Source organism: Balaenoptera acutorostrata, chromosome 16 (genome assembly GCF_949987535.1).
Source record: "Balaenoptera acutorostrata chromosome 16, mBalAcu1.1, whole genome shotgun sequence".
Classification (NCBI taxonomy): domain Eukaryota; kingdom Metazoa; phylum Chordata; class Mammalia; order Artiodactyla; family Balaenopteridae; genus Balaenoptera; species Balaenoptera acutorostrata.
Window position 1 is genome coordinate 24,552,376 of NC_080079.1, and position 23,332 is coordinate 24,575,707.

At 40.4% G+C, this 23,332-nt stretch overlaps 1 protein-coding gene across 1 annotated transcript in view; it reads right to left on the bottom strand.

Annotated features, from left to right (window-relative positions):
- SORCS3 (sortilin related VPS10 domain containing receptor 3) overlaps positions 1–23,332 on the bottom strand; it is a 601,251-nt gene that overhangs the window by 127,890 nt on the left and 450,029 nt on the right. The window contains exon 7 of the mRNA XM_057531046.1: positions 21,186–21,304. Within this exon, the coding sequence (XP_057387029.1) occupies positions 21,186–21,304 (119 nt within the window). The remainder of the gene's footprint in view (positions 1–21,185; positions 21,305–23,332) is intronic.

Consider the following 23,332-nt stretch of genomic DNA (forward strand, 5'->3'; position numbering starts at 1 on the left):
GCTGCTTTGAGAATGACTAATTTTATTGATATGTGCAAGATATTTTAAAGATCCTAAAAGGGCAAGGAAAACAAAGCCATTAATTTTCTAGAGAAGCAGGGATGCTTCTCTGAGACATGGGATTTCCAGGCAGACTTGGAGATACCTGGGCTGCTAGATATAACAGGAAAACTTTGCCAACATGGGATTCGTATGCCTCATTTTGGGACAGCAGTGGACGGATTTAAACCATCTGTCAAGCTGTTTCTCAGAAAACACTGTCACCTCCCCAAGAGAGCCATGAATATTTGTAAAATGCCAGCTGCTACTCTGCTACTTCTTGGAGCTTCCCCATTGTACTCTCTGTGTCATGCCTGTCCTATCCTCCACCAGCAGAAGTGTCACTCTTGGAGAGTCAGACTCTGTGCTCACCACTTTGTATGCACTGTCTGCCCTCATGCACAATGACCTTGGAGGAGAGATACTATGCAGCCCCACTCTACTGATGAGTTCATTGACATGGATAAGGTCACTCAGCTCCAAAGTAGCAGAGCCTGGATTTGAACTTGGGTCTTAAAATTTTGACAATGTCCACTACACTTTGCAACCCTGAAAAAATCTAAAGTGTCTACTGCAGAGCCTTTCCAAAGAATAGCTAGTTTAAGACCAGTTACCTGGAGGGATTCATCCTGACACAAATCCCAGCATTAACGAATTTCACACCAGCTTACATCAAAAGCTACCTCCTTAAAGAGTCCTCCCCCATCCCAATTTCCCAACTGGAATTCAGCTTTTCATCCTCTGATTCTCAGGGCCCTTTGCTTGTAGCTCTCTCGTTGCACTTATCAGCTGCTGTCCTGAATTACTGGAAGAGGGTACATCTTAGGTCTCTTGTACTGTATTATCTTTGAGGGTAGACAATGTGTCCTGTTCCCATTTAACCATCTCTTAGTACCTGGCACCCATGTCATAACTCATATTTGTATTCTACTTCATGCCATTAGTTTTCATTATTGGACTGAATCTCATTTGGTTGGAGCACAAGCATGCAAAGGAGGTCTAATTACATCCCCATGTTAGGATTCAGGGGCCGGAGGCCCAGACAGGCCACATTATGTCACCTTGCTCCTAAAAGGTAAGGCTCAAAGCCAACCTCAGAACTTCTGACTTGAAGCCCAAGGCTCTTTTCACATCGCCAGACTGCTTCGGTCTATGTTCACTAAGTCAAGATCAGAAAAACACAACGTGGAGATAATTGCATGGATTTTTACAAGTGGGTCGTGATTTTACATCAAATACTCCTTTGAGTGGTTGGCAACACCACAACATGGAAAACCAGGTCATGCTTTCCTGTGGGAAACAAAGAAGCACATTACAAGATGTTCTTCCCTACCCACTGCCGAATCCACATATTAATTAAAGGTCTGGCCGAATTCACATCGTCCCTTGAACATTAATCATGTTTAGACATCTCATTAGGGATGAGAGATGTCTGGCCCCAATTCTACTATGTGTTACATATATCAATCCATCAGCAAATACTTATTCAGCACTTTTGTGCCCAGGCTGTGTCAGGTATCACAGGAGTCATGGGGCTGTGACCTCATGGAGTTCACCATTTCCTTGTAAAAACAAGCCAAACATGTAAGATGTACAAATGACAATACAAAATGAATGCCAATGCTATGGTACTCTGAGCAGGGCAAAGGCTAAGAGCTATAAAACAGAGAAACGCCCCACCCCAGAACCACAATAGTTTACACAACTTATGATCTTTCTAGACTACAATAAAATCAGTGCTTGGCACTGTGAAGTCCACACTCATCCTACCTCATTTTATAGATGAGACGACTGAGACACAGAGATGCCAGAGTGACACAGAAGGCAAAGGGTTGGACTGGGGTTTCAGCTCATGTTTGCCTAACTCTACACACACTCTCACATAACTGCACACACACGTGGTAATAAGTAGTGTATAAACAGGTGTTATTTACACTCCCACTGCCTTAGGAGGAGAGGGGATTCCCATACTGAAGGACATCCTCTCTGCCAAATGGGATGATGGATTTGAGGATGGAAGACTGGAGAAACCAGGTCACGGCTGAACTATCCTACACACCAAAGGGAGACATGGAGAGAAAAGATGGGGATGGAGCTTGAAAGAAGAAAAAGATCCCCAGCAGAGATGGAAAGGTAGCAGGATGGGAGATCCAAGCGAGTAGATCACTGGGGGTTTCTTGGTTCCAAAAAAGGCACTTTGGGGGAAGGGCAAGAAATAGTGGGCGTGTGTAGGTTTTATTAAGAGTCTTTGCCATTCAGTATCTGACATAGACACTATGCTTCATTTTCACTTGACATTTGCAATAAAAATGCAATACTATACTGCTCAATAATCTTATTAAAATTTTATTTGTTTATCTCTGCAGAGGTGGTTCACATCAGGAACGTGGTTTCACTTCAAGAAAACATCCAAGAGCTACAGCTGGGTTATGAGGGATTTCATCTTTCTGTACCTTTTAGGGTTACTGACTTAGTTCTTTGTTGTGAAAATTTAAAAAGAACATCAGAACAGAAATCCAGACATGGATCCCAACTCCCCCCCCCCCCCCGCAACCCCTACTGGCAATTACGACTCTGTAGGAAAAGCACTTAACTGCTCCTACACCTCAGTTTCATCTAAAAACTGATAAGCACCCTCATATCATAAGGCCCAACGTGCACCTGACACAAAGTAGGGACTCAAAAATGTCACATCCCTGTGTTCCTCATCCCTTCACTTGCTGGGTCCTAGTCTCCTCGGCGTGAATGTCTTCTTCAACTCCTGTCTCCTAAGATTCTATGCGGCCAGTTTCTTTTGTGGTCATTCAGTGACTCCACAAACATGTTGTAAGCACTTAACTTTGTGTTAAGCTTTCCACTCACTGCCCCTTATACAATTATTGACCCAGTTTGACTCAGGCAAATAAGAAAGTTTAAGTCATGACGCTTTCTCATTTAAAGAGAAGAACAAGAGCAGAGATTGAGAAAGAAGGCTCTGGTGTCAGGCTGCCTAGGTCAAATTTCTGCTCCACTCTTTACTGGCTGTGTGATATTTGGAAAATGACTTCACCGCTCTGTGCCTCTTCTGTGAAATGGTGGTAAGAGTTGGACTTACCTCATAGGCTGTCATAACAATTAAATGCATTAATAATATGCCTAGCTCATACTAGCCACTCAACAAATGTCAGCTGATTCTTTATGTATAACTGATTCTCCAAGAACTACGGATTATTCAATAAGACATAAGATTAGCTAGGCGGTGAAAATTGTGGCGGAAGGCTGAGAACAACTCTTTAACCAAGAAAATGCTGAGAAACTTCTGTTTCTTACACAGAAGAGGTATGTTCAATCCACTTCATAAGGACTCATATCAGATATTTCAGAGGAAGTAAGAAAGCCACTACTTCTACGCCTTCCCTCCCACATACACAAAGAACACCTAAGAAGCAGTTTACACAGCGCCCTGAAATAATTAACACAATCGTATTAAGAGCCCTTGGATGATTTCTCCATACTGCAATCTGGAAGCGGTCGCCACCTGGGGCAGGCAGTAAAACGGCAAGCATTTATTCTGGAGAACCAGACAGAAGGCCTTGGGTATGGCCCCTTCTCCACCCTAATTGCATTCAGTGGAATCACCACCACACGCTATCACAAGGTGTGCATTCCTTCCGAAAACATTTTTCAGAGGAGAAAGTGGAAGCGATCTTGCCCGGCCTCGAGGATTTCCAAGGCTAGAGGGAGATAGGGGAAGTGTCTAATTTCATGCTCCCATTACACACAATCTGGATTAGAAGAAAACAAGGGAGGAGGAGGAGAGAATGGCGATTAAAGAATCAGACAATTTTAAAGTCCAAGAAACACAGAGAGAGAAGAACCAATCAATTTCTTTCTTTTTTTTTTTTTTGCAACAGATGTTTTGCTTGCAGTTCCGAATGTAGGAAGGATGAAATAGGAGGAGGAAGAAAAAGAAAGAGCTTAAAGGGGAAGGGAGTCAGGGAAGGAGAGAGTCAGGTTGGCAAACAGGAAGCTAATCCCAACGCTTTCCTCCTTCCCAGCGTCACCACGCTCTGTTCTACCCACTGGGGAGGCATGGTGTTCCTCTGCCTTACCCCACACCTGCAGGCATTTTTTCACCAGGAAGGCAGGGGTAATCAGGCCCATCCCTTAGGCATCTTCATCCTATTCCTTTCAGAATCAGCTTCTAAAGTTCTGTTTGTTGGATGTGGGGCTAACCAGACCAAGCATTTGAACAGCTGCTCGGGCCATGGAGCTATTCTCTTTGCCATTGATCACAAAGACAAAAATCAATCCCGGCTAAGGAGAAAGAAGTTAAAGACAAATTGCAGGAATTGATTTCTGTTCAGACCTTCTGACTCCCAGTTTAGGAAGAGGGTGCGTGAATCTGCCTGTCATGAAAATACTTCGCATGTCCCAGGCTCAAAAGCAAAATCTGGGTATATTATACACACACACACACACACACACACACACACACACACACACACACACACAATTTTATCTTAATTTATGCTTTTATATTATTTTATTTTTGCCTCCCAATAACTATCAGAGATGAGAATCCATCTAAATCATAAGCTCCCAGGAGAAGAGGACTGGGTCTGTCTTGGGTTCACTATAAAATCTCCAAAGTGGGGCCCTATGCTTTGTGAATAGTAGTAACTCCAGAAAAACTTGAGGGACTGATGGAAGCAATGAATGAATGAAGCCCCCTCCTTGCTATTATTGGCTCTTTCAGTTATGCTTATTTCTGCATAGATTTCTCACAGTATGCAATTATTTTTCTTCTTTATTGCTTAGCTTATGTATTATCTCTCTCTCTCTCTCACTAGACTATAAACCCTCCATGGCAGGAACTTTTAGTTTTTGCTTTTTAATTTTTGATCTATTGCATTATCTCCATATTGAGCCCTCAGTACATGGATGTGAAAGGAAATAAGGGAAGAATGATTCAGCAACTCTCTTGAGCAATTAGCTACATCCCAAATATCTTTTTTTTTTTTTTAATTCTGACATTGGTGAAATGAGTCGGGAAATACTTCCAAATAACAGTCCCCTCTACATGTCTGACTCAGTGGACTGCCCCACAGAGTGAGCAGATTTATGGAATTTTAGCATGAGAAGGGAATTTCTGGAGTCATACAGCCCACTGCCTTCCAAACTGGATTCTATAGCCCACTGCCTTCCAAACTGGATTCTCTTCTAGAATTCTACAGCAATGCTTTGAGAGTGTCCATAAAAAGGTGAAGAGGAGGCTGGGTGGGTGGGGGAGCTGATCCAGTCCCTCACCCTTCTTAAACTAGATCCATTCCACCTGCATCTGTTTTACATACTGGAATTCCTTGAACTACGCTGTCTGAAAAGTGGTTCCCACTGTTAAGAGCAGTAACGACAACAAAGAGTTTGAAAGCTCTACTTGGATGCCACCCTTTCCTTTTGTGATAAGAAAACTGAGTTCCAGGGAGGAAGGTTAATTGCCCAAGGTCACAGAGTGAGTTACGGTGATACCAGGCTTAAAGGTAGGAATACTTGCCACCCCCTCCCCCACCTGCCTACTCCATACCATGGACACTGTCTCCTGCCATTAGAGGTCTCTCTTCTTTGGAGCACTGGCTGGTCCTGATGCTGGACTCCTCAAGTTAATTCCCTTCTCTGGGAACTGGCTTGAGCCCTGCCTTCTCCAGGAACTGTCCCTGATCACATCATGCCTCATGGGTCTACCTCGCTCTGGAAAGGGGCCTCGCATACCTTAGGTGCTTTGAGCGTCACTCATGGAGACTTGTCAGGTCACCCAGTCCTACCTCTACATCTAAACTGAGCAAAAAATGAGGACAGCCACTTTGTCAGTATTGTCTACCATTATATCCCTTTCATTAAGAACAGTAATAGGAGTGTATTAAGTGCTCAATAAATGATTGTTGGATGAATGAATCAACCAATCAACCATTCTGTCTCAGACAGCCCAGTGTATATAGTAGGTGTTCAATCAAATCAAGTTGATTGATTAGCCACTGGCTCTGCCACTTATTAAAGTCCAGGAAGACCTTATTCTGGCTGACCACGAGGGCTTTCAGAATCCTAGTCTCAAAAGCTTCTTGCAGAAATCCAAAACGTCTGTTTACTCCATTAGCTAGTGATGCAGTTAAAGGAAGAGCGAGTAAAATTTTTAAAAGCTGAACCTCTGAAATGTATATTCTAGTTAGAATGGTAATGGGGAGAGAACTGGACTTAATAGTCTGCTCCTCAGTCAACAGCCCAACTGCCTTCATTATCAGCACTGTTGTTTTTACAACAATACAATTATCTTTAATAGAAGGCCCCAGAAAAGGGATCCTCCTGGGAGCTGCGCTTAGCACAGTGGGTGTTGGGGACTTGCTGGAACTTGGAAGAGAATGATAACAGGGAGACCTGATCGGGTCGTGATGCAACAGCCCTTCTGCATCCGGGAGTGGGACACAAGAGATGCCATGCTCCGAAATACATCATGGAAATTGGATCAAGCACAGAGAGGTGCAAGGCAAGTGTGGAAGACTCGAGAAGAGTGGAGCTGGGGATGGTAACGATGATCAGCCATGCTGCCACTCACCCCCCCTTGGCACCTTAGCGATGAGTGTTTGAATAATCCTCTAAGTGCATCTGAGGGACAACCCTCAGAGGTGCGGGCATGATCACATTGTACTGAATTCCTTTAAGCCTCTCTTTGGTTAATGACTCAGAAAGTTTCTGATCTGAAACAAAATTGAAACAGATCCTGACAAACAGTTCACTGAGCAAGGAGTGGAATGAGGCTTTTTTGCCCTGACTATCTACCAAGACAGGGAGAACACCTGCCTATTTCACTTTTATAGTCATCTGGAAAAGTTCTGGGAACACCAGCTATTCAGTGCTGATGTGAAGATCTTCATCTTGGGGAAATGAATGAGAAATGGATCACTGACCTCTCTTCTCATCCTTCATGAACCCAGGCAGCCCTGAGGTCCGATCCTCCTCATGCTGACATTTATTGAGCTATACAACAAAGGGTGATTCTCTAAAATTTCCTGAAATTCAGTTTCCCCCTTTGCAAAATAAAGATCATGCTGTGTACCACACTGAGATCCTAGGAAGATAAAGTAGAATAAAAAAAATAGTAAAATGCACACATGCTGGATATAAATTTGACACTAAATAAATGTGAGGTCCTTTTCCAACAAAGACAACAATTCTTCCAATTTGCTGATTGGTGGGCAAAAATTGGTGGAGTGGCTAGGTAGAAATAATATTATGAAGAATCACTGCTTTGGAAATAGGAACTTGCAGATTTCCAAAGAGCGGAAGAGATTTGAAAGTTGTGTGGCTGATCTCATGCCTTTAAGCTGAATACAGAAACGTTTGTGGTCCCTGGAAAGCATACCCACCTTCCAGACCAGAACGCCCAGGCTGCAACTAACAATATGAGGCCTCTGGATAATGAAACACTATGAGTGCCACTCTTCCTGTAAGATGCACTGCACAGTAGACATGCCACTACTGCCCACCATGCCCATGGAGACACTTAATTAACAAAAGCAGTCTTTCCTACTGAACCACGATAACACAGTCTTCTATGCAGCTATTACTAATTACTCAGAGGTGATACACAAAATGAAAAAAAAAAAAACAAAAAACTGACACCCCTAAACCAGACATACCCATCCATGTACTACCAGAAAGGCAAATAACTTAGGTTCCAATACGTAGCTAATTACAGAACAATTCTCTGAGATTAGGGGAAAACACTCCCTGCTGTTTTGGCCTAGTAAGCAACAAGCATTATAACTTCCATGAAGCCTTAGCAGATCTCTTGGGAAGAAGCAAACAGGAATCATTTATTAGACATAGACGCAGCAAAGCTTTGAATAGAGTGAAGAGATCGCCATGCTGAAAGGATTGATGGGCATCCTGTAAATATAGAGCCCCTCCCAGGAGTCACTCTGTCTCAGCAGGAGACACTGGGGAATCATCAGCATCTGGTTTGTAACTGATGTTCTGCTGTAGGAACAGACAGGAGGGATTGATCAGCGAGAGGGCAGGACGTGAGCAGAGAAGAGGAATCCAGTGAGGGCTCTGAGAAAATATTTTACATTCTCAGAGAAAATACTTAAAAGGTGGGCAGAGGAAGAGGTACCTCTGTAGAAGAGGAAGAAGAAGAGACTGAAGAGGTAGGGAGAGGAGCTGGCCTGCTCATTATCAAAGAAGCAAAGGAGAGAGGCTGCTTCAAGGAGGAAGGAGCAGTCAGGAGATTCCAAAGCTGCAGACGAGTCCACTAATATCATTACTGAGTGGTGTTGTCGAGATACCATTCAAAGATATCTTTGATGAACTTGGCAAATTTGGTAATTTCAAGGAAGTGGCAGAGGCAGAAGTCAGTCTCAAGTGGGTTAAAGAGAGAAGGAAATGAGAAAATGGGGTAATGAAGGTAGAGTGCGCTCAAGAAATTTGGTCGTGAATGAAAGATGGGTCATTTCTAGAGAGGAGTATGGGGTTCAAAGAAAGCTTTGTTGTTTTGTTTTAATTTAAGGATGGTAGACATTTTAAAATATTTAAACACTGATGGAAAGTCGGAAAGAGGGATGAATAAGCTAAAGACAGAGGGGACAGAAGGATAAGCAATAAAGCCAGGTCCCTGAAAAGGTAGAAGGCATGGGAATGGGTATTTGGATTGAGGAATTTTATACGGGGATGCGAGTGATTCTTTCTATTTGTCTTGTATAGTCCACCCTATCTACAATCCTGGATGCATAGCAGGGACTCAAAGAGAGAGTCTTTCCAATTTGTCTTGAGTTGGGTTCCCCCCAGAATTAAGGCCCGAGACAAGGGCTTTTGGGCAGGTAGTTTATTTTTTCGGAGGGGTTGTTTGCATCTTGTTTGTTTATTTTTGAGAAATGTTCCTAGGGAACAGGAGTGGTGGAACTAGGAAGCAGGAAACAAGGCGGAAGGGAAAGCCATCCCAAGGTGCGTTACTGAACTGGTCATTATTATAAGCAACTGGGGCTCAGTTCTACTGGGGACCCTGTGAAGACACAGAGGATGAGGCCCAGCATTGCCCTCCTGACTCCGGAAGAGAGGAGTCCTTATCCCCTGGCCCATGACTCTATTGCTCAGATTGTCCCAGAGGAGCTCAACACCCTTGAAATTCAAGGTATGCATCTGCACCGGAATGACTGAGGGGTCTATCGTGAGCCTCCCACTTGGGGAGAAATCAGCCCTAGAACAAAAAGCAAGAGGTCCACAGAGCAGCGAGGTGAGGTGATATCAGGCCACCGCTGTGCGCAGCTAGTTGCTGAGCAAATGTGAGCCAGGAGCATGGGAAATGGGACACAGATGTTCAACACAAAGGTCAACTAAATATTATTACTTCACGATCAGATCACTATTTTGTGTTTACTCATGGAAGTATTTCCAATACTAACAACTTTTACATCAAGCCACTAAAATCATTATAGGTACAGAGACACAGCCCAGCTACATGCTATTTAAATACCTCCCATGAATATTGGGGTGCATGTATCTTTTCGAATTATGGTTTTCTCCAGATATATGCCCAGCAGTGGGATTGCCAGATCATATGGTAGCTCTATTTTTAGTTTTTTAAGGAACCTCCATACTGTTCTCCATAGTGGCTATACCAATTTATAGTCCCACCAACAGTGTAGGAGGGTTCCCTTTTAGCCACACCCTCTCCAGCATTTATCGTTTGTACATTTTTGATGATGGCCATTCTGACCAGTGTGAGGTGATACCTCATTGTAGTTTTGATTTGTATTTCTCTAATAATTAGTGTTTATTTACAATAGTCAGGACATGGAAGCAACCTAAATGTCCATCAACAGAGGAATGGATAAAGAAGATGTGGTACATATATACAATAGAATATTACTCAGCCATAACAAAGAACAAAATAATGCCATTTGCAGTAACATGGATAGACCTAGAGATCGTCATACTGAGTGAAGTCAGACACAGAAAGACAAATATCATATGCTATCGCTTATATGTGGAATCTAAAAACAAGGGTACAAATGAACTTATTTATAAAACAGAAGTAGAGCCACGAATGTAGAAAACAAATCTATGGTTACCAGGGGATAAGGAGGGAGAGGGATAACTTGGGAGACTGGGATTGACATAAACATACTACTATATATAAAATACATAACTAATAAGAACCTGCTGTACAGCAAAGGGAACTCTTTTCAGTACTCTGTAATGGCCTATATGGGAAAAGAATCTAAAAAGGAGTGGATATATGTATATGTATAACTGATTCACTTTGCTGTACACCTGAAACTAACACAATTTATAAATCAACTATACTCCAATAAAAATTAAAAAAAAAATAAAGACCTTCCATTAGTGTTGCCTGTTAAAAACGCTTAAGATTTTGAAAGCGCTTCAAGGATATTCACCTGAAGATGTTTTTATTGGATTTCTTTTGAAGATCATCTCTGAAACTCTTTCATTTTTCTTTAAACTCCTGTGTTGTAAATGTGCCCCTAATGATGAAATTGCTATTTATTTAACATTCAAAATCTCTCCCATTAAGGCCAAATTATCATCATTTAAAATATTGCCAAATAGTTTTTCTTTGAATAATTACACTCAATTTCTGCCTCAGGGCTTTTTTTCTTTCAGAAAGATAACAATCTATTAGGGATACAGTAGTCACATCATCGAGGCTCTTCTACCTCTCATGTAGGTGCGTAAAACGGGCTCTTAAAGTATCAAAACCCAGGTGATCTGGGGACCAAGATGCTACAAGAAGGCACTCAAGAGTCTTGAAAGATATCTACAGTTATCTATACACAGATATATGTATCATTAAAAGTTGGTTTCTTTGATAACCAACACTATGGAAGACATGTGGGACGATTTTATTATGCACATATGTCGATAAATGATTGAAGCCATGAATAATTAAAGAATGAATTTGGGAGAAAGATTTAGTAATCTTTTATGTGATAGGCTTATAAAAACCCTTCAAAGAGAAGGTGCATACACAAAATACAGTGAGGCTGATTTTTGCACGTGGATTAGTCTCTTGATTCTTGCATTTTATAGGGCTCCTAGTTTTCAAAGCATTCCAAAGCCATTAGTAGTTTCAAAGCATTCCAAAGCTATTAGTAGTTTCAAAGCGTTCCAAAGCCATTAGTAGTATCTCCCTTGATCCTCACAACAACTTTCCAATTTAGGCAGAGCAAGTAGCATGATTCCATTCTACAAAGATCAGGAAATTAAGAATCCAAGTGACTTGCCCAGTATTCCCTGGCTGGCAGGTGGCAGATTCCTAATTACAACCCAGGTCTCTTGAGTTCAGGGTTCTTTTCCCCACATCAGACCACTAGCTACTCGAGTCATAAACTGCTTCAGAGCAGGGACAACGTCTTCCATCTCTAACATGCTCCATTGCACCTGGAGTATTTCTAGTGGCTCAACAAATATCTGTTAATTGGCTACTTGTACTTGCTAATTGCTAATACTTCTAGAACGTCTCCCAACACACAAAAATAGTACAATGGTGCTATTTTTCTATGTTTATGCACACAACTCTTAAAAACGAACAGCAACTCGTATCCAAACTACCCACTGGTTTCACTGTACTACTGGAATCATCTGAGAACCACGCTTATGTATGGCATTGCTCCACCCTCAGATTTCCTTGCTATAGAAGGGGCTTCTCTACACAACTTCACCAGGGGTCAAAAGTGGCATCACGGAGCAGATGGTTCTGCCCTGTTACTGGTCTCCTTGTGGATACAGAGAAGGATCTGGCAGGGTTAGGATGGCCTTCCCTCCTTCAAATTTTCTGCTTTGTCCACCCCTCCAGAGTACTTTATTTGGATCTTAATTATGGATCTGTTTTTTCTCTTATACTTTAGATATCTGAAGATAGGTCAGTATCATACTTGCTTTTTTTTTTTTTTTTTAAATTCAATTGCATGCACTGTGAAACTGAACCCATATCACATTAAAGGCCACCTCCTGTGCCAGAAGAGAGGAAAGGACCGGGCTTCATGTAGCTCAGTAAAGACGTACAAATCTCTTGTGATAACTTATTAGGGCTCTGCTCCTATTTCTTCAACACACTCCCTAATAGCCAGGGTATGAATCATATCACTGAAGGGATTTTACTGCTAACCACTGCTGACCTACCTATTCTCCAGGATAATCACTAGAAAAGCTACTCCATAAGGAGAAAAGACAAGATTTCCAACCATCTTGACTCAGAACACAGAAACCAACTTATCTCTCTCTCCCTTTGCCCCTACAGAGGAAAGCAGATTTCTCTTTTATCCATGTGGAACGGAGGCATTTCAGGCAGACACTTCCCCATTAAAACAAGGGCTCTTCTGGGAAGGATTAGCTCCTTTTGACTTTACTACAAAACCCCAGGCCCTGGGCCTCCTGCACAGAAAAGGCATTGACAGATCAACACATTTCACAGTTTTCTGTACATCTCCAGCTCAGCATCCCCAATAGCAGGAGATCAAACACTAGGTTCCCTGAGCAAAACCATCAAGATGGCTACCTTTACCTCTTTGTCAATGAAAAAGTAAAAGGTGAGGCAGAACCTTTGGGATCTTTCTAAATTATAGGAGCTGTATGAATAAGTCTATGGACCCTCCTACCACACAAGATACAGGATAAAAAATAATAACATCATGCCCAGAAAAAGGAAATTATGACTGGGCCTGGGAAGCTTTCCTTTAGAGGAACACATGGGAGAGGGTGAATATTTTATGCAAAATTAATATCATGGGAAGTGCATTATGAAGAGCTTAGCTAGGTTTTTGGTTATTTAAACTGCACTCTCAAATGCATATACGTTTGTACATAATGACTCACTGTGGGTAAATAATTATGCCTTAAATACAGGCACCTCATTTATAAATATGCAGAGAGAGGATACAAGCCTGGATGTCACCCGAATTCCTAGTGGTTCAGCTGTCCACACACACAAAAGCCCGACTTTGACCTATGCAGTCAGCAGTGCTATAAAAATGTCAGTGGTTTTCAAACCTTTCTTAGCAGCAGATTCCTTTTGTCAAATAAAAGTATTAAGAACGCTGATACACAGAGCAAACAAAAGCAGAATTACACTTTTAAGGAGGGCTAAGGGTCCTGGAGCCCCACCCTCTTCCATTTTTGTTAGCATCTGAGACAAGTTCCCTAAGAACCAATGTAAGAGCCACCAAGAAAAACATCGGGCACAAAAGGGTAGGAAAGAGTGAGGGGATAGACTGGTCTCCTTTTCTGCGAGGTTTTGTCTTTTTCTCCCTTAGAGTTCTATCTCCGGTAGCACTAAAACAAAATATAAGATATCAATACGTTTAAAAGTTAGAAAATTTAAGTGGTAAATCCCTTAAAATTATGAAAAACCAAACCCACCAAAGCCCCTTACGCCCATCCTGCTGTTATTTAGCTATTCAAATTGTAGGCATAGAAGTGAATAATCTGCTTTTGCAAGTCTCCCCTTTAAAAGTCAAACTATGGAAAGATGGCAAGACTCTTTCAGTGGCAGCATAATCCTCGGCGTCTAGCTCTCCACAGGAATGTCACCCACAAAGGTTGGGCTGGACCCAAGCCCGGGTGCGCTACAGCTTTTCCCAAAACCGTTCTTTGGCAGACTTCTAGCCAGGGTAGGAAGAAAACAACCTACCCTGATGCCCTAATATCTTGCTCAGATACAAATCTGTGGGTTTTAACAATGGAGGGGAAGCTACTGTTGGTCTGAGGGTTTTCTGCTCTTACAAGAGTCTTCTGAAGCAGCTTTATTTCAATGAACAGAAGGAAAAATCCTTGCTCTTTCCTTGCTTCAGAGGTAGATATTCAACACTGCAGTGCAAATCTTACCTTTTCCATAAAGCCTTTCCTGAGCCCCACTTCAATTTTCAAAACTCATACCCTCCAAAAAAAAAAAAATTTAAAGACCCACACTGATTGCAGAAATATATTTGAGATGGCATCCAATAATTTTTTTTAAAAAAGGTAATTATCAAGCAAAAATATAAAAAAATACATGAAAGGTGCCAAGTCATCAAAAATGACCAGTGGTATAGGAGAAAGGAAGAAGGGTAGCATAAAGCTTAATGCAGGGAAACTGCCAAAATTGACACAAAAATCTGTTGTGAGCTTTTTAGCAACTGTAAAGAGGGAAACACAAAATTATCAGTATTCAGTTAAAGGAAATAGAAAAGGTTTACCTCTTCAGGACAATTTTCTAATTTACTTTCCAGCCACCTCACTCCCTCCCATAATTACAGCTGTCCTTAGATAGAGGTCGTGATACATTGGGTTGGCCAAAAAGTTCGTTCGGGTCTTTCCATAACAGATAGAAAACCTGAACGAACTTTTTGGCCAACCCAATACCATGGTCTCTCACTTCCCTCACTTTACCCATGCCTTCCCCTCTGCCTGCAGTGCCCTTTGTCCTTCACTTGTCTAACTGGTACTCACAGTCCTGCTGCCAGGAAACTTGTACTGACCCTCTTCCCAGGGCAGGGTGAGGAGCTCTTCCTCCTCACTCCAAGAGCAATGCATGTTTTCCACAAATACAGCTCTCACCACACTCCATTGTAATTGCTTTGTTGTCTGTGTTCCCCACTGGGCTGAATGTATTTGAATACATTTAAATGAATGAATATAAAAAGGACATTGAATAATATAATGGATAATTCCTGGACAGCAGTTCTATAAAAATGCAGAGACATTCTACATACGGTCATTTCTTATGCAGTGAGCAATTGCCAATTACCCTAAGTTGTCTTATATTGTTAGTTGGAGAAACAAGACTCCCTTGCTTTAAAAAGATAACTAACTACACTCCGTGAGAATAAGGACGGCATCTTATCTTCTCAGTTCAGTTCAGTTCAACAAACTTTTATTGAGTACCAGTCATTATGCTAAGTGCAGGAAAAACTATGATGAATAAGACATAGTCCTGTCCTCTTAAAGTTTACAGACCTGGCTCGGGAAGCATAATACACATGGATAAGTAATCAGCAAAGGAGCTTGGTCTAATCCTGATTGACTGAGGATGTCAGGGAAGACTTCCTATAGGCGGCATTGTCTAAGTTGAATCTTAAAGGATGAGTTTATTTGATAAAGGGACATTCCAAGCCGGAAAAAAGAATACAAGAAAGGCATATTAGGCAAGAAATGACATGGTGCAAAAACGACATGGTGTATGCATTGAGACTAAAATAGTTTATTTTTATTGAAGGGTAAAATATAAAAAGGAAGGTATATGGGGGACAGTGGTGGGAAAGGAATTCACATGAGGCTGATGCAGTAGGTAGGATCCAGATAGTAGAAGAGCTTGCAGGCAATGTTAAGGAAATTGGATTTTAACCTATAGGTGATGAGAAGCCACTGAAGGCAAGGACATTGATTCTATTTTAAATAAATTACTTTGGAAGTAGTGTTGTGAACAGATTGGAGGTATGCTGACCTGGGAGCAAGAAAATCAGTTAGCAAGTTATTGCAACATTTCAGAAAATACATGATAAGGGTTTATAAATGGTTTTAAATAGCCAAGTAATAATGGTGCTTCCCCCTTTTCTTTTCTTAAATCATCCTGGAGCAACAAGAAAAACACAGAAGAAAAATGCCAATTCTATACTTAAGGAAAACATAACCCTGAAACACTATATGTGGAAAGGAAGCCAAAGGCAGTGAAGGACAAACAGGGTACAGACAGGCACCAGAGCAAAAATGCCTACAGCTACGAATCTTAGATCAAGCTAGAGATATAGAGTTCTCTAAAGATGATATTTCCTAAGGAGTAAAACTAACAACCTATTATTTGGAACCAAGGGAATGTGGCTCAGGAATTGGCAGTGGGAGTGTTTCTGGAATTCACTGGTGACAAGGAGAAGCTGGAGAGGCATGGCTGGCTAGAGAACCGCTCAGGCAGTTTTACCTTATAAGAAGAATCCACTAACAGACTAATAATCTTTAGTTATATGGAAACTCACTGAGAACAAAGGGGGACTCTTGTTAAGCTGAAAGAGAGCCTTGATCAGAGCCCTGATCCCCAAGATGAACCTCCTCAAATACTTCAGCCAGATGAGCTCATGTCATTAAAAAATAAGTAATGATGAAAAATATAAAGAGAGAAGAAAACAGCACAAGAGTTACAAAATAATACGACAAAATAAAAGAGAGAAAGGAACAGGAAAAACAAAGAGCAGACATAGAACAAAAAATGTTTCCATGAACTAAATAAAAATTGTGACCACACTGCTACAAATAAAAATAACCCACATGATGCAATCACCTCTATAAAAGAAGAGGTCAAGCAGAAATACAAGAGCTCAGGGGAGATATGTTGAGACAACAAAAAGAGATAAAATATAAGCTGGCAAAGCTCACGAAAAAAGTTAAAAACAATAGCAGCAAAAAAGGCAAAGAGGAGCCTGGACACGGCTACATACTCATTCAAGGACAGTATGAGTAAAACTGTTTTTATAAATATCGTTTTGCTCAGAGAGTTAAACATACTAGAAGAAAAAAAAGATGTCTCCCCTTTGTCTTTCTTGCCCATTGTACACATCCTAAGTGTCTTGAAGGAAGAGAGCCAAAACAATAAAACTAATGTATATAATAAATAAAATACATATTTCAAAATATAAATCACAGAAACTTTTGAGAAATTAAAAAGGAAGAAGCAATTGAACCAATTGAATGAGATATATTCCATGGGAAAGAATCAACATAGTATTAACGACCACAAAACATACACTACTAAAGTAAATAGTATTCAAATATATATATGTGTGTGTAATATATATATATATATATTTTTTTTAAAGGACTTTACGTATCAAGGGTGAAAAAATATCAAGACACCTAAAAGGGAAAATATGAGACTAGCCAGACACAGTAACATTCAATAAGTTAATGGAGCAAAGTGTTTATGGAAAGCAAATGACATCTTTTATACCTTAAAAGATGATATTAAAGCATAAAGGGGATAAACAAACATATTTTCAACATTCAAGAATTCACCTTTCTTGAAGACATTACTAAAGGACAAATTTCAGACAACCAAGAAACTAATGGGAAAACTATAGTAAAAGGACCACTGAATAAATTTACCTAAAACTAAAATCAAAATAAATGCAGGAATGATGGTTCAAGCAGAATATAAATGCTCCAAATGATTTAATTAACAAAACTGGGGTTGGATAGAAGGGAGAACGAAGGAGGTCATAAGCACACATGCTATTTTTTTCTACTTGTCTTCAGCAGTGCTTAATAAAATATTTAAACTAACAGAATTATAGGAAAGCAAACACTAAGAGATAACATAACCAACCAAAACTGGGTGGTAGAGGAATTAAAGAGATAGGGGAAGAAATAGAAAGGCATGGAAATGCACTAATTTTAAAATTGGTCACAAGAGGAAATCAACAGATTATACAAATATAGAAGATGTGCTATGTTGTATAAAGTTATATTAATAAAGTTTAGTTAGAACAAATATTCAAAATCCTCAAACAAATACATGTGCATGAAAGCAAGGAAAACAGACCACATAATGATTTTTTTTCTTAAAAAGAAGCAATTAAAACTAAAAACTAAGCATGCACTGTCAGAACTAAGATATATTTGTCACATCAATCAGTCAACCCTCAAACTCACCTATGAGAATGAAAAGACTCTGATTCAGTATTGATGGGCAACCAACTTATATTTGTACCCATATTATGTGTAGCTGTTTACCTGCAACCCACTGACATCCTTTATTTTATTTTTATTGTAGCCAATTGATAGTTGCAAATAACAGCATTTAATCTGTGTTTATTGGATGATTAATGAAATTCAATGTTTTTCTCAAGAGTATTGGCCTTTTACATTTTTTGGAGCATTGCTAGTCAACTGTTTCCCATCTCTTTCATAGTAAAAAAAAAATCCTTAAAACAGCCTTCAAGGTCCTGTGGAATCTACCACCCTGTGCCTTCCTGATGTAATCTCTATATTCTCCAAGTGTCGCTTACTACCTCCCTCATCTCCCTGAACTCTATATATTGGAGTGCCCTGTGGCTCAGTCTTTAGATGGTTTCTCTTCTCTATCTACACTTACTCTCTCGGTGACTTCAATGTTGCAGTTCAAAAATATCAATATGCAGACACCCTTCCCATTTATATCTCCAGCCCCTACCTTCCCACCATTCCTGCTTCTAAACCCAGCCTCAAATTTCTAGCTGCCTACCCCACATCTGCATAAGGGGCACAAGGAAGTGCAGGGCACAACAGACCTAGCTCCACGTCCCCCTCTGACGACGAACTTCTGTCACTCTCTCCCTGGTCATCACCCAACAAGGCCTTCCCAGGTCATCCTAAATAGCAATATCCACAGACACCCAACATTCAAGGCCCCTCATTTATTTTTATCCATAGCACTGCCATCACCTGCTATACCTTGTAGATAGATAAACAGATGATAGTAGAAGATAGATAAAAAGATACAAAGCAACATTTATATAACATTGTTTTGGTGCTTTACAGGATTACAAATGTAATCCTCCTAGCAACCCATGAAGTAGGTACTACAATTATCCTCTTTTTATAGATGAGTCAAATGAGGCACAGGACAAGGTCATGCAGCTAAGTGTGGCACACAACATTTCATACCTATGTATATATGGATGTATACATATCACCTACATATTTTCCTGTCTCCCATTAGCATGTAAATGCCACAAAAGCAAGAACTTTGTCGTTTTCAACATCTTAACCCCAGCACCTAAAACAGGGGGCTGCAATGTAGTAGGGGATTAATAAAACTCTACTGAATAATGGGAATGCATATCTCTTTCAAACAAAATAAAATTTGATGCTGATTAAAGAGAAAAACTTCCATTGGTTTCCAGCATAATAATAATTCTTTTAAAAAGGAGTATTTCAGAACAGTTAGAAAAAAATTCTGGATTTCTGCCTGCAGTTACAGAAAACTTTATGCAATACAAAGAAAAAGGAGACAAGAAAATTGAACATTTTAAATTCTAAGTCATGTTGCCCAGAAACAATTCTGCCATGTTCATCATTTTATGCAGTATCAGCATTAAGAAAAGGGCAATCAGATTGGTAAATTCATAAGTCATCCCTGTGCTTCTACCTTAAAAAAAATTAAATAGAGAGAAAGCAACAATAAAGCCTTAAACTGGGGCCATAACAATGGGAATGGAATGAAAGGAAACACTTGAGAAATAACTAAGGGTGATATTAGCAGAGGCTGTGGATTCATTTAATTTGATGACATAGACTGGCTTCCAGGTTTCTACCTTGAATGACCTGGTAGAGGGCAGTGCCACCAATGTGTCAAGTTCAAGGGGGACAAGTCAATTACATTTAACCTGTGGAATATCTAAGTGAAGATATTGAGATGGCTGTTAGATATGTAGGTCTACTGTACATGATAGAGGTCACAGCACATTGACTTGAGAGTCATCAGAACATGGAGAAGATGCTCAAAACCATAAGATCTCCCAGAGAGTGAGGGGGCGGGGCAAAGATTAGAAGGTCAAAGGCAGAAAGCTGGGGAACACCAAGTGTAGTGCCTAGTACTGTATATTTTGCATTGTATGTGTTCAATAAATACTTATAAGAAAATGGTAGTACCAATGACCTGCCAAGATTTAGAAAAATATTCCTGAAATTCTGGCCGAGAAACAGTGATTATATAAGCACAAAGATCGCTCTTGCACTCCCTCTTTCAAGCTCGTTTTTGCATGGCTGGCTACTTTTCCTATATCATAGTAGAGCTCAAAAATCCATGCGGCTTCATATATGTATACATACGGCTGATTCACTTTGTTCTACAGCAGAAACTAACACAACATTGTAAAGCAATTATACTCCAGTAATAATAAAAAAAAATTCATGCAGCTCATTTGTAAAAAAAAGGAACCGCTACATGCATAGTCAATCAATAAAACAAGTAGACATTGAGCACCATTGATTTGCAAAGGCCAAGGTTCAGCGTAAAATGTGTGTATGAAATATTGTCCCTCTTCTCAGAGAGTGTAAAACACAGTTTGGAAAGAAGGAGACAAATCCACTAAGACTTAAGTAACAATTCCTAATAGCCTATGTGCTAGAGGAACAGCAGGTAGCAAGAGCTCCAAAGATTCAGAGGAAGACTCGTACCCAGATTAGAAGTTCAGAGAAGGTCTCATAGAGGAGATGGGGCTGATCTGGACTAAGAAACCAGGAGTGAGGCCGAGAAAGCCCTTCAGGTGCTTTCAGCTCTGAGCAAACTCAGGGAGATTCTGAAGTTCAAGGTTCCTATAGGAAGCAGTCTGGAAAACAACAGACCATAGAAGGGTGGAAAGGCAGAGGACAGGGGGATCAAGGCTGCCCTCAAATGCAAGTATGATTTAGCTTAGTAACATACACACACACACACACACACACACACACACACACACACACACACAGTCCATCACTCGATGGAGCATCTTGTTTTCCCTCATTCTTGATCTATTTTGCACCTCCTTTCAGTGAAACTCAAAATCTAAAACGAGGCTTCCATTGCCTGCCTAAAAATGTTAGTCCCATCCAGTTTTCTCTAGGAGTCACAGAGTTCTTGGAGTGAAGGATTTGTGGCTTGGACATTTGAGGGGGTGGTCAGCACTGGAAAGGGAGGGGAAGATTTAGTGAGACCTCAATTTTCACGGAAAGAAGATCCTAGAGATGCTTCATTTCTTGGAGATTCTCATTCCCACATTAGATAAGTCACTTTGGACAGAAATAGAATGTGGCTTTGATAAATTACTTATCTCTAATTACTCATCTCTAATGAGATTTGATTCTAAGTAATCTCAAACTCCAGCCCAAGTCCTGGTCATTTCAAGACCCCTTTGGTATAATAAAAGGACAATTCAACTGAAGGATTCAGTGGGCCACTAAAGTTCCCTATAAACAATAAGGACCCATAACACCTTCATCTTTCACCAGAAGTCTGGGATCTCCCCAGCGGACCGTGTACCGCAAGCACAGGAGGGACAGCAGCCCAGCTCCGCGTCTTCACAGCCTCTGGAGAGCCGTCCTCATCTTCCCGGTCAGCAGTTGACTTCCCCCACGCATCCTCCCTCTACCATTGACTGCACATCTGGACTCACCTGAATGAAGATATATTCATCCTGGACGACCAGGGAACTGATGTCAATGGAGCGGGCAAAAGGCCCACTCCGCGTAGTCTCAGCACATTCCTGGATCCTGCAGGTGAGGTAGTGAGCATCTGAAATGGGATGGCAGAGAGACACTTAGACACAAGGGGCAATGGTCACCAAACCTCTCAGCACACAAAGCCCTACTTCCTGGGGATCAGTGATGCAACGTAAAACAACCATGAGACTGCATTTTCTTGTCCAAAGAATTTGTAATAATTTTCTTAAAAAAAGGAATACCTAGTTCAGGAAAGGGAGTGGGGAAAGAGTTAATCTTATATCCTACCAGCCAAAGAGTAAACTGGTACAGATTTTTAAAATTTTATTTTTTATTTTTTTTAACAGCTTTGCTGCAGTATAATTGCTTTACAATGTTGTGTTAGTTTCTGCTATATAACAAAGTGAATCAGCTATATGTATACATATATCCCTATGTCCCCTCCCTCTTGCGTCTCCCTCCCACCCTCCCTATCCCACTCCTCTAGGTGGTCACAAAGCACTGAGCTGATCTCCCTGTGCTATGCGGCTGCTTCCCACTAGCTATCTGTTTTACATTCGGTAGTGTATATATGTCAATGCTACTCTCTCACTTCGTCCCAGCTTACCCTTCCCCCTCCCCGTGTCCTCAAGTCCATTCTCTACGTCTGCGTCTTTATTCCTGGTACAGATTTTTGAAGGAACAAATTTGAAATATCTATCAGAATTTTAAATGTACATATCTTTTTACAAGCAATTCTAATTCAAGGGACGTTTTCTAGAGAAATACTCATATAAAGAGGCAAGGGCAAAAATGTTCATTGTGGCATTATTCATAGCAGTGAAAAACCAGAAACTGGTTAAATGTCCATGAGTTAAAGAACATTTAAATAAACAAACGTACACATATAACAAAGCACCGTGTTGTGAATAGAAGAATTAGGTAGATACATCTGCATCATGTGCTGATTTCCCCAAGGTGCATTGTTCTGCGATCTTTTAAAAAATTATTTAGCATCATGTATGGCACGATCCAATTTATAAAAAAACAAAAAACAAAAACAAAGAACAGTGTCTTTATAAATACAGGTTTGTGCCATAACTGCATAGGAAAAAAAGTTTTTAAGGACATATATATAAATTAGCTATGACTACTTTGGGGGAAAGGGATGGACTTAGGGAGAGCAGAAGTGGGGCCTTTGCTTTTTATATTATATACGTCTTTCTTGTGTTTACAATAAGAATGCACTTACTTATTATAAGTAAAACCTGTATAATTACTTGTAAAATTTTCTAAAGATCTCAGCAGCTGAACCTTCCTCAACTAACCCCGCAAAATTATGGCAGCAGCTGTAGCTGAATGAGAAATCCTCGAGTCTCAGCGTTCTGATCATGATGACAGGGTCACCCGAGGAAGACCATCCATTCAGTTATTTGTTCCCCAAGGAAAAACCACATGTGAATCTCTATAAAGAAACCTCTGTGTACACTTGCTTTAAAAATGTGTATTGTTTATTTAATGGTATTTAAAAATAATAAATGGGTCAAAGTGAAAAATAGAGGTCATTTTAGGATTAAAAGCAGAGACGTCTTTGTTATCATCTAAAATGACATGCATTACTACATACATCTAATGCGCTTGCCCACTTAAATATGTGCACAGATGTGAGTACGTTTCGGAGGCTACACTGGAAGGGGTGGTAAGCGGCAGAGATAAATAAAGGCAAAAGTTTAAATAAATAAAAATTTATAACAACTGAGTGTAAAACAAGGGTACTTTAAATTTTCCCTGATTATTGATCTTTAATTAATTGATTGATTGATTGATCCAGAAAGTATTTCTTGTGTGCATATAATGTATTGGGTATTATTTAAGCACCAGGAATATGGCAGTGCATGAGACAGAGATTTTCTATTGTGAAAGGCCCTGCTGTCTAGGAAGGGGTTCACTCATATAATTTATAGCTAGCTATTACACACATTTATGAATAAACAAAACGCTAATTTAACAAAGAAACATGCTTTGGTAGGAAATGAATTCATTATGTGCTATAGCCCTACTTTTCAAATGTCTGTATCTGGGCAAAGCCAATTTGCTCTGGTGCCCTTCCTCCAGACACATC